The following is a 12,610-nucleotide window of genomic DNA, read 5'->3' on the forward strand; positions in this document are numbered from 1 at the left end:
GATTAAAAAAAATCTACCAACATAGCAACAAGTGATGAAAAGATGATAATTTTTCCTATTGGCTAAAATAAGAAACGCCGAAGTACAAAAACGTCGCACGACGCTGTATGCAAACGCGCAAATAAGCATGAATACGCGCGAAAAAAAAACGCCCGAAAAAACGACCGAACGCCCTACGCTCAGGTGTGAATGCAGCCTTACACCAACCAACATCTTACTCTGCTCTAAAGTGAAAGGCAAGATGTCACAGAATGGCCCCCATCCCTCTCCGCAGGCCTCTCTGGCATTTCCACACACCAACCATGGCACAGCTCCATCCAAACAAGTAAGTGAGTCCCCTTCACAGCTCACTAAATCTGATCTGGACGCCAGTCTCACCATTATGTATGAAAAGCTAGCAAACAAATTCCACTCAGAACTGAAGTCAACCACTAGCACACAGCAGGAGATAGCCTCCCTGGGAGGGCGTACAGACATGTTGGAAACGAAGCATGATGAGTTGTCACTAGCCCACAATGATCTAAGGAAAGACTTTGAGCTACTAGCTGAAAACTATTCCTATCTCCAGGCTCATGTGGAAGATCTGGATAACAGAAATCGAAGGAACAATTTGAGAATATGTGGTGTTCCAGAATCGGTGACGGATCTGATGCCGGCTGTCTTAAAGCTATTCCAATCTCTCCTCCCAGACACCCCATCAACTTCCTTCACATGCGATTGAATCCACAGGGCTCTTCGACCCAAACCTCCAGTGGATAAACCACCCTGCGACATTATCCTTTGCATTAAGGACTTTATCACTAAGGAGAATATATTAAGAGCCGCCAGAAACTCGCACAACTTCGAGTTTGAGGGAACAAGGATTCAATTATACCCTGACATCTCACAGGCTACCCTCGAAAGAAGGCGCAAGATGAGGGAAATAACTTTGATCCTACAAACGGCCCATATCAGATACAGATGGGGATTTCCGTTCAGACTAACTGTGCCTCATAATGGAACTGTCTACTCTGTTGTAAATGTCGCAGAAGGCAAAGAGCTCCTGATTAAATTAGTATTGCTGGATCCGGAGGAGGGCCCGAGACCTCCTGCTACACCAAACCCATCGCCCTCTTGGGCCACTCCCTCCTCGAGACGAGATCAAAGAAGGATGAGACCATCTATGCGATTCGCAAACCCATGAAAGTCGCAAGAAACAAGTTGGTTCTCTATTATTTCATATTTGTGCTTGACTGATCTGCGAAGGAAAGCTTTGCGCCATTTCAGGCCCTTTCTATTCAGATGCGATTTGGCATCACATGAAAGATGTCTCAAGCTATTTTTCTTCAGTTGTATTTCATCTGCATTCTTCCAACCCAGAAAATAGATGCTTCAATCAAGTTTATTATATCCCATCTCAGCTCCTAGATTTGCCAGACCAAGATGGAAATTATAATTGAGATGGATATTTTGATCCCATTTATATGCAATGCGAATCCCTGAAAAATCGCTCCCCCCCCCTTTTTTTTTTCTCCTTTCCCCTTCCAGGTTAAAACTCTGGCTCTTTCACGCATCATATCAATCCAGATTAATCGCACCCAACGGCCTGCAACAATTTTAACCTTCAGTGCGCTTCAAGATAAAGCACCACAGTATACTACAAACTATCGTATGTATTCCTGGGGCGTGCTAGAACATGGTAGTCACCTCAAATGAATTCAAACTTTCTGGGTTGTTTTGGGGTGGGAGTGGGCCCCCTTTTTTTTTTTTTTTTTATTTATCCCCCCAGCCATACTTTCAGTAAATTCAGGTAACTCGCACAAGACTGATGCATACTTTTTTATTCCTACCACAAGACCGTACTATCCAAACTTTAGGGCGAGCACTTAATTCTATCTTTTGTCACATATGCAATTTAGTTAATGATAGAGATCTGACAACGCACAAACACTAGGAGAAATGCATGGAATATGCGTATTCTTGCTTTTCACATTTTTATTCCCCAATTTTTGGGGGGAGATGTGTGGAGGGTGAGGGTAGGTAGAGATACAGGGAGAGTAAGGGAGAATATGGAAATAAAATCACGGAGAGTTGCTTGGTCTCTCCGCCTCTGCCTGATTGTCCCCCCTCTCACCTTTGGAGTCTAGGTATGAATATTATAGCACTCTATTTTGTGCTTTTGATCATACTCTCTGCAGCCCCTTTCGGCAAGACTCCTGGGGTGAGTTTTGGACTTCTTTTTCCAAAGGTTACTGGTTTTAAGTCAAACCGTTTTTTTCAGTTTGACCCCCTATTTTGTTATACACACTATTCACAGTTTTATAGCAAATTTAGTAACATGTTTAGTTACTTCAAAATCTTTGAAATAATGTTCTCACGGTCTATTTTGTTATGCTTTTATGTACTCAAGTCTCACAGGAAAATCAGAATGTTTAAATATGGGTTTGGAAGGAAGTCGCTTTCTGATAATAAAAGGCTCCATATGAGGACGCATGGTCACAATAGCATCTGTATATGCACCAAATGAAGCTCATACATAATTTTTCAAAGAATTTTGACACATTAGATAAGTACTCCTCACCCATTTAATTGTAAGCGGAGACTTAAATTTAGCTGCTCACTCAACATTAGATAGAAGCAAAGTAGCTCCCTCATCCAAAGCCTTCCCTAAAACACTAAATCGCACATTACTTAACCACCAACTCATTAACACATGGAGAGCTCATAACGTTGGCATCAAAAATTACACCTTTTACTCACACCCATATGACTGCTCCGCTAGATTAGATTACATCTTCTGCACTCCGATTCTAGTTGCCAATTCATCAAATGCAGACATCCATTCTTGCCCCTGGTCAGATCATCAGATCGTATCTTTTACCACATCAAATATAGGTCTGGCCAACACACCACACAAATGGCGCATCAATGATGCACTATTAACAGACCATCTGAATATCCAACAACTAACATCCAACATGGAAGAATACTTTACACTTAACTCTTCCCCAGACATTCTTCCCACATCTAGGTGGATGGCCCACAAGGCAGTCATGAGAGGCCATCTTATCAAGATGGCATCTACTAAAAACAGGATGAAACTGACTGACATAAAAACACTAACCAGAGATCTGGACAAGCTATATCATAAACAGTCAATCCTCCTCCGGCGATATTCTAAAACAAATTCAAGAGAAACGTACGGCCCTAGATACTTTACTGACTTTGGACACAGAAAAAGCCCTTAGATGGTCAAAGGCAAGAGTCTTATTACATAGTAATTCCTCATCTACTATGTTCGCCAGAAAACTGAACCAATCTGGAAAGCCTCCCCATACCTATAAACTAAGAAACGCTGCAGGCAACATAATCTCCCATCCTAAAGGAGTCATAGAGATTTTCTTGGATTTTTATAGGAAACTTCTATTTTCTCCACAAAACACGCCAAAACAATCCTCAACGCAATGGCTAGATGAAATTCCTCTACCCACTCTATCAACCCAACAAAGGGAGGCATTGAATACACCTTGTTCAGATACAGAATTAAATAAGATTATAAGTTCATTAAAGACCTCCACAGCCCCAGGTCCCGACGGCTTTTCTTCATCATACTACAAAAAGTTTGCATCAGTATTAATTCCCCACCTTGTGAAACTATTCAACCACATTCTACAAGGCCACCAATTCCCTTCTGAAATGCTCCTAGCTAATATGTCCCTTTTACCCATAACAAACAAAGATCACTCCGCCCCACAGAACTTCCGCCCGATCTCAGTTATAGATTGGCAGATAGATTGGCCTCAGTCATCCCACCTCTAATTCACCCGGATCAATCAGGTTTTATTCCTGATAGGCAAATTACAGACAATATAAGATTAGCAACAAACATCATCCAAGACTCCAACCTCCAAACCAGATCCACACTACTACTTAGTTAAGATATTCATAAAGCCTTCGATAGCGTCAGTTGATCCTACTTAGACTTGCTACTCCCTAGATATGGTATAGGTAATGAATTTCTACATGGATTTACTTTACATGGTACATGGAAGCCTTATACCACGATCCACATACTCGTATCAAACTCCCCGGCCATAATTCAGAATTTTGCCCATTAAGTAAAGGCACAAGACAAGGCTGTCCCTTATCCCCTCTCCTATTTGCCCTCGCTATTGAGCCCTTTGCATGTGCCATCCGCAATAATACCAACATTAAAGGGTACACAAAAGGTTTGAAAGAATTTTAATCAAGTCTGTATGCAGATGACGTCCTCTTGTTTCTCACTGAGCCATTAATTTCGCTACCAAACCTTACCAAGACTTTAGATACATTTCATGACCTCTCAGGATTAAGCATAAACTTATCCAAATGTTCTGCCCTCCCTATCAATTCCCCCCCTGTTTTGACTGCTATATTAAAATAGAAATTTCCCTTTCAATGGAGTTTAGATTCCTTCTGATATTTAGGTATTCATATCACCCCATCGTACAAGACCCTATACCACAAGAACTACCCTAGATTACTTCAAAACATCAGAGATGTCATTTATGGGTAGGATAGTCGCTACAAAAATGGTTATACTACCAAAACTACTTTTCTTCTTCAGAGCACTTCCTCTCTTGGTACCTAAAAACACCCTAGATTCTATACAGAGAGATATAAACAAGTTCATATGGCAAAATAAAAAAGCTAGATTTGGATATGCACTGATGTTCAGACCTTAATCAAAGGGAGGGTTGAGTGTACCCAACCTATGGCTATATTATCTTTCAGCTAGATATACGCAACTCACACAGTGGTATGCACCTTACAGTCATATTCCTTGGCTATTATTTGAGAAACAATCTGTCCTATCGTTCCACCTCCAAGGCCTTTTATGGTCCAAATCTATCAAAACTCAAAGAATTGGCCACCTCAATAAAGTAGTACATCAGGATCTACTTTTATGGCACAGACATAAGCATAAATATAACATCTCTTCAGAGATCCCTTCCCTAGCCTCTTTCTTAGGGGACCCTCTATTTACCCCCCCCCCCCCCCCGACCTAAACTCTAATCAATATACTGTTTGGCAACTCATCAAACTTTCTAACCTAATATCATTCATAAAAAATAATACATTTTGCATATTCTCAGATTTGCAAACAGAATATAATCTCAGAGATACTGAACTCTCAGGCCCCGTACTCACGACCAAACATGTCTGCTGAAACTGGTCCGCAGACCAGTTTCAGCAGACATGTTTGGCCGTGTGTTGGCCCGAGCGGACCATTTTCAGGCGGAGCGGACAGGTTTCCAGCGGACAACTGTTTCCTGGACTTGCTTTAAAACAGTCCGCTGGAAACCTGTCCGCCCGGACATGTACGGTCGTCTGTACAGACCTACCGTACATGTCCTGCTGCCCGCATCCCTCGCATGCGTCGAATGACTTCGACGCATGCGTGGAAGCATTTTAAAGGCGGGCCGCCCACGTCGCCGCGTCATTGTCGCGGCGACACCGCGTCATCGACGCGGCGACACCGCGGACACGCCCCGCGTAATGTTTACGCGCGGACTTCTGTTCGATGGTGTGTATAGCCATCGAACAGAAGTCCCCGGGCAGTCCCCGGCCAGACATGTCCGATGGAAACGGTCTGCAGACCGTTTTCATCGGACATGTCCTGCCGTGAGTACTAGGCCTCAGACTACAATAATATCAAACTATTCTACCTAAATGAACACAATACACCAGACAAATCACGTCAAATGTTACAATGGGAATCAGATTCTGATGAATCCTTCTCAACAGAACAATGGGATAGCATGATTAATAACCTACGGAAATGCACCAAGACAGCCTCCATCAGGGAATCTGCTATTAAATTTCAATATAGGTGGTACCTCACCCCTGACAGAATCAATTCATTTTACCCAACAACCTCTCCCTTATGTTTTAGAGCAGACCTGGGCAAACTACGGCCCGCGGGCCGTATACGGCCCGGCGGACCTTTTAATCCGGCCCACCCCCGCCGCCGAAATCGCCGCCGCCGCGGCGTTAATCACCGCGGCGGGGAACATAACAGACAGCGTTCGTTTGAACAGCTGTTTTCCCCGCTGCGCATAGACTATCCCCCTTGGACGGATCTGTCCAATCGCGAGCAAGGGGGAGTGTCTATGTGACTCCCCCTTGCTCGCAATTGGACAGATCCGTCCAAGGGGGAGTGTCTATGCCATAGACACTCCCCCTTGGACGGATCTGTCCAATCGCAAGCAAGGGGGAGTGTCTATGTGACTCCCCCTTGCTCGCGATTGGACAGATCCGTCCAAGGGGGAGTGTCTATGCGCAGCGGGGAAAACAGCTGTTCAAACGAACGCTGTCTGTAATGTTCCCCGCCGCGCTGATAACAGTAGGCAGGGCCGGGAGGGGTCACTGTGCCCATCACACGCAGCCACTTGTGCCAACACATGCAGCCACTTGTGCCAACACACGCAGCCACTTGTGCCAACACACGCAGCCACTGTGCCACCATAAATTGTCGCCACTGTGCCAATCACACGCAGCCACTGTGCCAATCACACGTAGCCACTGTGCCAATCACACGCAGCCACTGTTCCCATCAAACGCAGCCACTGTGCCAATCACACGCAGCCACTGTGCAATCAATTGTTGCCACTGTTCCCAAACACAGCCACTGTGCCAATCACACGCAGCCACTGTGCCAATCACACGCAGCCACTGTGCCAATCACATGCAGCCACTGTGCCCATCAAACGCAGCCACTGTGCCAATCACACGCAGCCACTGTGCCAATAACACGCAGCCACTCTGCCCATCAAACGCAGCCACTGTGCCAAACACACGCAGCCACTGTGCCCATCAAACGCAGCCACTGTGCCCATCAAACGCAGCCACTGTGCCAATCACACGCAGCCACTGTGCCCATCAAACGCAGCCACTGTGCCAATCACACGCAGCCACTGTTCCCATCAAACGCAGCCACTGTGCCCATCAAACGCAGCCACTGTGCCAATCACACGCAGCCACTGTTCCCATCAAACGCAGCCACTGTGCCAATCACACGCAGCCACTGTGCCAATCACACGCAGCCACTGTGCCAATCACACGCAGCCACTGTGCCAATGACATGCAGCCACTGTGCCAATCACACGCAGCCACTGTGCCAATCACACGCAGCCACTGTGCCAATAACACGCAGCCACTCTGCCCATCAAACGCAGCCACTGTGCCAATCACACGCAGCCACTGTGCCCATCAAACGCAGCCACTGTGCCAATCACACGCAGCCACTGTGCCAATCACACGCAGCCACTGTGCCAATCACACGCAGCCACTGTTCCCATCAAACGCAGCCACTGTGCCAATCACACGCAGCCACTGTGCAATCAATTGTTGCCACTGTTCCCAAACACAGCCACTGTGCCAATCACACGGAGCCACTGTGCCAATCACACGCAGCCACTGTGCAATCAATTGTTGCCACTGTTCCCAAACACAGCCACTGTGCCAATAACATGCAGCCACTGTGCCAATCACACGCAGCCACTGTGCCAATCACACGCAGCCACTGTGCCAATCACACGCAGCCACTGTTCCCATCAAACGCAGCCACTGTGCCAATCACATGCAGCCACTGTACCAATCACACGCAGCCACTGTGCCAATCACACGCAGCCACTGTGCCAATCACACGCAGCCACTGTTCCCATCAAACGCAGCCACTGTGCCAATCGCACGCAGCCACGGTGCAATCAATTGTTGCCACTGTTCCCAAACACAGCCACTGTGCCAATCACATGCAGCCACTGTGCCAATCACATGCAGCCACTGTGCCAATCACACGCAGCCACTGTGCCAATCACACGCAGCCACTGTGCCAATCACACGCAGCCACTGTGCCAATCACATGCAGCCACTGTGCCCATCAAACGCAGCCACTCTGCCCATCAAACGCAGCCACTGTGCCAATCACACGCAGCCACTGTGCCCATCAAACGCAGCCACTGTGCCATCACATGCAGCCACTGTGCCAACACACGCAGTCACTGTGCCATCAATTGTTGCCACTGTGCCCATCACACGCAGCCACTGTGCCATCAATTGTCGCCACTGTGCCCATCAAACACAACCACTGTGCCATCACACGCAGCCACTGTGCCATCACATGCAGCCACTGTTTAATCAATTGTTATTGATTAAACAGTGGCTGCCTGTCCCCAGCCTCTGTCCCCCTCCTGTGTCATGTCCCCAGCGTCTGTCCCCCTCCTGTGCCATGTCCCCAGCGTCTGTCCCCCTCCTGTGTCATGTCCCCAGCGTCTGTCCCCCTCCTGTGTCATGTCCCCAGCGTCTGTCCCCCTCCTGTGTCATGTCCCCAGCGTCTGTCCTTCCTCCTGTGTCATGTCCCCAGCCTCTGTCCCCCTCCTGTGTCATGTCCCCAGCCTCTGTCCCCCTCCTGTGTCATGTCCCCAGCGTCTGTCCCCCTCCTGTGTCATGTCCCCAGCGTCTGTCCCCCTCCTGTGTCATGTCCCCAGCGTCTGTCCCCCTCCTGTGCCATGTCCCCAGCCTCTGTCCCCCTCCTGTGTCATGTCCCCAGCCTCTGTCCCCCTCCTGTGTCATGTCCCCAGCGTCTGTCCCCCTCCTGTGTCATGTCCCCAGCGTCTGTCCCCCTCCTGTGTCATGTCCCCAGCGTCTGTCCCCCTCCTGTGTCATGTCCCCAGCCTCTGTCCCCCTCCTGTGTCATGTCCCCAGCCTCTGTCCCCCTCTTGTGTCATGTCCCCAGCCTCTGTCCCCCTCCTGTGTCATGTCCCCAGCCTCTGTCCCCCTCCTGTGTCATGTCCCCAGCCTCTGTCCCCCTCCTGTGTCATGTCCCCAGCCTCTGTCCCCCTCCTGTGCCATGTCCCCAGCCTCTGTCCCCCTCCTGTGCCATGTCCCCAGCCTCTGTCCCCCTCCTGTGCCATGTCCCCAGCCTCTGTCCCCTTCCTGTGTCATGTCCCCAGCCTCTGTCCCCCTCCTGTGTCATGTCACCAGCCTCTGTCTCCCTCCTGTGCCATGTCCCCAGCCTCTGTCCCCCTCCTGTGCCATGTCCCCAGCCTCTGTCCCCCTCCTGTGTCATGTCCCCAGCCTCTGTCCCCCTCCTGTGCCATGTCCCCAGCCTCTGTCCCCCTCCTGTGCCATGTCCCCAGCCTCTGTCCCCCTCCTGTGTCATGTCCCCAGCCTCTGTCCCCCTCCTGTGCCATGTCCCCAGCCTCTGTCCCCCTCCTGTGTCATGTCCCCAGCCTCTGTCCCCCTCCTGTGTCATGTCCCCAGCCTCTGTCCCCCTCCTGTGTCATGTCCCCAGCCTCTGTCCCCCTCCTGTGTCATGTCCCCAGCCTCTGTCCCCCTCCTGTGCCATGTCCCCAGCCTCTGTCCCCCTCCTGTGCCATGTCCCCAGCCTCTGTCCCCCTCCTGTGTCATGTCCCCAGCCTCTGTCCCCCTCCTGTGCCATGTCCCCAGCCTCTGTCCCCCTCCTGTGTCATGTCCCCAGCCTCTGTCCCCCTCCTGTGTCATGTCCCCAGCCTCTGTCCCCCTCCTGTGCCATGTCTATAACAAGTACTCGTACCAGTTTTCCAACAATGATATTTACTGCTTTTTATAAAGAAATACAATTGATTTTATGCAGTATTGAGTTTAGCCTTTTGGCCCGGCCCTCCAAAATATTTTTAGTTTCTCATGTGGCCCCCTCGAAAAAATAATTGCCCACCCCTGTTTTAGAGGATGCCCAGTACATGGTTCCCTCATACACACTTTCTGGGATTGTACACACCTCAAAAATACATGGCAACAAGCCAAAAACAAAATAGAACAGATAACAAGCAGAAGAATAGAACTATCACCTAAAACGTGCCTCCTTTTCTACCCTATTCCTGACATTCCTATAGCCCACACCAGGCTAATACACACGTTGCTCAGTTCAATACACTGGGCTATAGCTCTTAACTGGTGTTCCCTTACTGTACCATGGTCTCAAATTATGGATCGTATGCTGGCCATCAAACTAGCAGAACACACTCATCACACTCTATTTGATACTATGGACACATACGATCGTAAGTGGAAACCCTGGGACCTATCTTTGTTGATTCATTGAACTATATAAGATACTGTTGCCCTTTCTTGCCAGTAAACAAATCCACTAGGTTCTTGCACCTCTTGCATCTCTATATTACGTTATCAATGATTCTATAATAATGACTTGTTTCCCTACCTGTTAAATAACTGCAATGCAAATTTCATTTTTATCTTTTCTTGCTGATATTTACTGCTCCCATATATTTATTTGTACTTCTTACACTGTATTGAGACTTAATTTTCAATAAACCGTTTGTAAACAAAAAAAAAGAATGGCATGCTTTATTAACATATACACTGATTTGTAGAATGCCTTCCAGTTTTGTGTACCTTTGTGTACTTTGTTAAAGACCAAAAACACTGGATGTAAAACTGTAAAGACCAATGAATAAAGCATCTTATAGGAAGCCCCTAAAAAGTGAACAATAATGCACGTTGTTGTGTTTCAAATAATCAGGACATTGAGAGAAAATGTAAAAGAATAGCAATTCCAGTTGTAGTATACCTCTGCTATTTCCTTGTATTTGCCCTCCATTGATGTTCTTAGTTCTCGGTTCAGTTGCTTCAGACTATGAGGGGTACCAGAGAAAGATTTGGCTGATTGCAGGGGATGAAACTGAGAGCCTCGGAAATCTGAAAAGGGACAAGGGATGGTAATAGAATATTATTATAGGTTAAAGACAATGCTTGGAAAATTGTATAAAAATCATACAAATGTTCTTAAAATGAAAATGATTTGTGGACCCACTTCTAAAATATCAATAAACCAAATTTTCAAATGAATGATCCAAGAAATTCACTTTAGCTTAAAGCGGGGGTTCACCCTATCGACGGGAAAAAAACTTTTTTTTTTTCTTTTACCTTAAAATCAGGCATTGTAGCGCGAGCTACAGTATGCCTGTCCCGTTTTTTTAAACGCCCCATACTCACCTTGTAGTCGTCCATCGAAGATACCGGGGAATGGGCGTGCCTATGGAGACGGAGGATGATTGACGGCCGGCTCTGGCGCGTCACGCTTCTCCGGAAATAGCCGAAATAGGCTTGGTCTTCACGACGCGTGCGCATAGCCTGTGCGCAGGCGCCGTGAAGAGCCGAGACCTACTCCGGCTGTCTTCGGAGAGAGTGACGTGCCAGGGCCGGCCGTCAATCATCCTCCCTCTCCATAGGCACGCCCATTCCCCGCGGGAGACGAAATCTACGATGGACGACTACAAGGTGAGTACGGGGTTAAAAAAATCGGGACAGGCATACTGTAGCTCGCGCTACAATGCCTGTCTCGATGGTAAAATGTGTCGGGGGGGGGGTGAACTACCGCTTTAAAGATAAACTTCACTTACATCCGCTGACACCCGATCTCGTCCGCCCCCGCAATGATCCGTTTCTGCAGACGGAAGAAAACCCTATTTTTCCTTCCGTCTGCGGATCGGATGAACACGGACATACGGTCCGTGTTCATCTGATCCCCCCATAGGGGAGAGCGGAGAAAAGACAGGGCGGTCCCTGCACAGTGTGCGGGGACCGCTCTGTCATCCGCCGGCTCAGCGGGGATCAACAGCGCCATCCCCGCTGAACATACGGAGGCGGATCGGTACTGATCCGCCCCGTGTAAAAAGGGGCCTTACCAGGCATGGTAATTAGAATAATCTTCTGTGAAGCTCATAGGAAGTGACAACAATCTATTTCTGGCAAGATCAACATGTACATTGAAAAAGTATTCATATCCCTTGAAATTTTCCACATTTTGTCATGTTACAACCAAGAACAAAATGTATTTTATTGGAATTTTATATGATGGACCAACACAAAATGTTACATAATTGTGAACTGGAAAGAAAATGATAAATGGTTTTCATTTTTTCTTACAAATAAATATCTGAGGCATGCATTTGTATTCAGCTCCCCTGAGTCATTACTTTGTATAACCACCTGGCTGCAATTACAACTGCAAGTCTTTTTGGGGATGTCTCTACCAGCTTTGTACATCTAGAGAGTGACATTTTATCCCATTCTTCTTTGCAAAATAGCTCAAACTCTGTCAGATTGGATGGAAAGCATCTGTGAACAGCAATTTTTAAGTCTTGCCACATATTCTTAATTGGATTTAGGTCTGGACTTTGACTGGGCCATTCTAATACATGAATGTGATTTGATCTAAACCATTCCATTGTAGCTCTGGCTGTATGTTTAGGGTTGTTGTCCTGCTGGAAAGTGAACCTTTGCTACAGTCTCAAGTCTTTTGCAGATCCAACAGGTTTTCCCTTAAGATTGCCCTGTATTTGGCTTCATCCATCTTCACATTAACTCTGAACAGCTTCCCAGACCCTGCTGAAGAAAAGTGTGTTCAAGGTGATGTGCAGTCAGGGCTGATCCTGGGCTGGTGTGTGGGGTGCAGCGCACCCAGGCACCGTAGAGGTGGGGGCGCCAAAGCTCCAGAGTGTTCCCCTCCCTCCTCCTCTCCTTGTCTGTGTGCAGAGGCAGAGCGCATGTAGCAGGTGCTGCAGATCCTCATCCTGCTTGTTCTCTCCAC

At 47.7% G+C, this 12,610-nt stretch overlaps 1 protein-coding gene across 3 annotated transcripts in view; it reads right to left on the minus strand.

Moving 5' to 3' along the window:
• Positions 1 to 12,610, minus strand: part of AMPD2 (adenosine monophosphate deaminase 2) — a 368,990-nt gene that overhangs the window by 273,865 nt on the left and 82,515 nt on the right. For all 3 annotated transcript variants that reach the window (XM_040337637.1, XM_040337638.1, XM_040337639.1), the window contains exon 2: positions 10,589 to 10,716. In XM_040337637.1, coding sequence (XP_040193571.1) covers positions 10,589 to 10,716 — 128 coding nt within the window. The remainder of the gene's footprint in view (positions 1 to 10,588; positions 10,717 to 12,610) is intronic.

The sequence above is a fragment of the Rana temporaria genome, chromosome 2, assembly GCF_905171775.1.
Source record: "Rana temporaria chromosome 2, aRanTem1.1, whole genome shotgun sequence".
NCBI lineage: Eukaryota > Metazoa > Chordata > Amphibia > Anura > Ranidae > Rana > Rana temporaria.